Source organism: Hylobates moloch, unplaced genomic scaffold, assembly GCF_009828535.3.
Source record: "Hylobates moloch isolate HMO894 unplaced genomic scaffold, HMol_V3 SCAFFOLD_19, whole genome shotgun sequence".
NCBI lineage: Eukaryota > Metazoa > Chordata > Mammalia > Primates > Hylobatidae > Hylobates > Hylobates moloch.
Window position 1 is genome coordinate 79363757 of NW_026652294.1, and position 2606 is coordinate 79366362.

The 2606-nt window shown below is 57.4% G+C and overlaps 1 protein-coding gene across 1 annotated transcript in view; it reads right to left on the minus strand.

Annotated features, from left to right (window-relative positions):
- Positions 1 to 1081: 1081 nt before the first annotated feature.
- PRKACG (protein kinase cAMP-activated catalytic subunit gamma) overlaps positions 1082 to 2606 on the minus strand; it is a 6469-nt gene continuing 4944 nt past the window's right edge. The window contains 4 exon segments of the mRNA XM_058431161.1: positions 1082 to 1990; positions 1993 to 2418; positions 2421 to 2509; positions 2511 to 2602. Of these exon segments, the coding sequence (XP_058287144.1) occupies positions 1608 to 1990; positions 1993 to 2418; positions 2421 to 2509; positions 2511 to 2602 (990 nt within the window). The 3' untranslated portion in view covers positions 1082 to 1607.

Here is a 2606-nt window from a genome sequence, read left to right on the forward strand (position 1 = left end):
CCCTGAGCCCACCTGGGGCCCCACCCCAGGCCTCAGAGCTCCTCCTGGGATGGGGAGAAGTGATGAGAGGGGGAAATATGAAGATGAATGAGGCGGCTCGCCAGCAGCTCCTCACTTTTCTATGAAGAAAACAGGCCAGGGTCGGTGGCTCACACCTGTAATCCCAGCACTTTGGGAGGCCAAAGCAGGTGGATCACCTGAGGTCAGGAGTTCAAGGCCAGCCTGGCCAATGTGGCAAAACCTCGTCTCTACTGAAAATACAATAATTAGCCGGGTGGGGGGTAGTGGGCCCCTGTAATCCCAGCTACTCGGGAGGCTGAGGCAGGAGAATCGCTTGAACCCAGGAGGCGGAGGTTGCAGTGAGCTGAGATTGTACCACTGCACTCCAGCCTGGGTGACAGAGTGAGACTCCGTCTCAAAAAAAAACAAACAAAAAAAAATCGAAAACAGCACAGGGTGGCAGGGGAGAAGAGGTGAAGGATGGCTGACAGTTAGGCTGGAGAGGGGCACCCAGGATGGGAGGAGGCAGAAGCTGCTGGGTGAATAAAACAGGCAGCCCCTCCCCAGCAACCCTAGCCTTGAACCCTGGGCAATGAGGTGGGGGTGGAGGTACTGGGCCTCTTCCATGTCCTTTTGCAGGACTGCCTTCCCAAAAGAGGCTGGGCATTACAATCTGGCTGAGAATAAACTTAAGGAGTTTCGGGAAAATGCTGCTGTGAAGAAAGACTTGGGCTTGGGACTCCCACTCTGTCTTTTTGGCAAACAACTCCTCTTTGGCAGGGAGTGGGGCAGCTGCTTTGTCTGGCTCCCAAAGCCCAAGGGTGAAGAAAAGTCCATTGGGGAAGAAGAGAGTGGAGCTTCCTAAAGGAACTGAGACCTTTGCAAGAGTGATAGAGGATGCCCCTGGGGAGGGGGGAAGGGGAAAGCAGCACTTCATGGGGGAAGTTCAAACCCCAGAGCCTCCTTCCAAAGTCAGTTGGCTTCCTGGATTTGTTAAAATGGATCTGGGGAATGGGGAGACACAGGAAGGTGGGAAGGGTGGGAGGGGTGGAAGTAGAGGAAGGAGGAAAGGGGACACTGGTGGAACTTAAATAAGATTTTTAATTTTTTTTAAATTTTTTATTCTAGCAAACAGCCGACTGAACATGGCACTAAACCTCTCTCCTTCCCAGGCAGGATTACTCCGAAGGGCAGGTGTGCTTTTCATTCATCCTCTCTTAGTAAGTGGTGCCTGTTCGGGGCTGGAGTTAAGTTTGGGCCTCTCTTTCCACACCCTGTTCCTGGATACACCAGCAAGACCTGGCCTGAATAGAGCTGAGAAACTCGTTTAAAACAGGCAGAAGTGGGCTGGGGCAAGGGGAACCCTGTGGGAGGAGGAAGAGAGAAGCATAGAGGGGCCAGGAAGGCATAGGGGGTGAGGGAGCAGCTGGTGTTTCTGTTTCTCCAAATATCTGGGCTGCCTGCTCCCCCAACCCTGGAGGGTGGGGTGAGGGTGAAATTAGATACAAGGAACTCTGGGGCCCTCTGGCTGTTCAGTCCAACCCTCCCACACCCCAACCCACCAAAAAGAAAAAGGGAAGAAAACGCACAGGGGCACAAGCACACCCCTAAAACTCCGAAAACTCCTTGGCGCACTTCTCATTGATGGAGATCCAGAGCTCTTCCTCCTCGTAGTCGTCAAAGTTACTGGCATCCCCAGGGCTTGAGTACTTCGGGATTAAGGGAGCTTCCACCTTCTTCTCACAGATGGCGATCCAGTTGGTTGTGGCGAACCACCTGTGGTTCTTCACGTCGCCAACCCCGTTCCTGAGATGTCCGAAGCGCTCGGTGAGGTCCAGCTGCAGCAGGCCCCGCAGCAGATCCTTGAGGTCAGAGCTGAGTTTGGAGGGAAACCGCACCCTCCCAGAGACGATCTTCTCGCAGACCTGGATGGGCTGGTGGGCGTAGAAGGGTGGGAAGCCCACGGCCATCTCACAGATGAGCACCCCAGGGCCCCCCAGTCCACGGCCTTGCCGTAGCCTTTGCTGAGGATGATCTCGGGGGCCAGGTACACCGGGGTCCCGCGAAAGGTCCAAGTGCGGCCCTTCACGCGCTTGGCGAAACCAAAGTCCGTGACCCGCAGGTGGCCCTGCAGGTGGAGGAGAAGATTCTCGGGCTTCAGGTCGCGGTGGATGAGGTCGAGCGAGTGCAGGTACTGGAAGGCCGGGACCACCTGGGCGGCGTAGAAACAGGCGTGGGGCCCCCTGAACCTTCCGACGCGCCGCAGGAGGGAGAACGTCTCCATCTCCAGGCACGGGGAAGGGTCGTCCTTAAAGGAGAACCGGGGCTTCACGAGGAAAGGAAGGTCGATCGCCCGCAGGACGCGCTTCTCGTTCAGGGTGTGCCCGACCTGCCTCAGCTCCACCCGCTTCTGCTTTCCAGGATCTTCCCGGCGTGGTGGCCGCCGCCCTCCCGGTGCCTCGCCAGCAGCGCCCGCCCGAAGGAGCCCGGCCCAGCGTCCTGAGCCCTCAAGCCGCTCCGAGCCGGCGGTGCTGTGAGCGGGGCTTCCCCATCTGTGGAGGAAATCTCCGGCTTTGGCTAGGAACCCTCTCCCGCTCCCCTCCTGC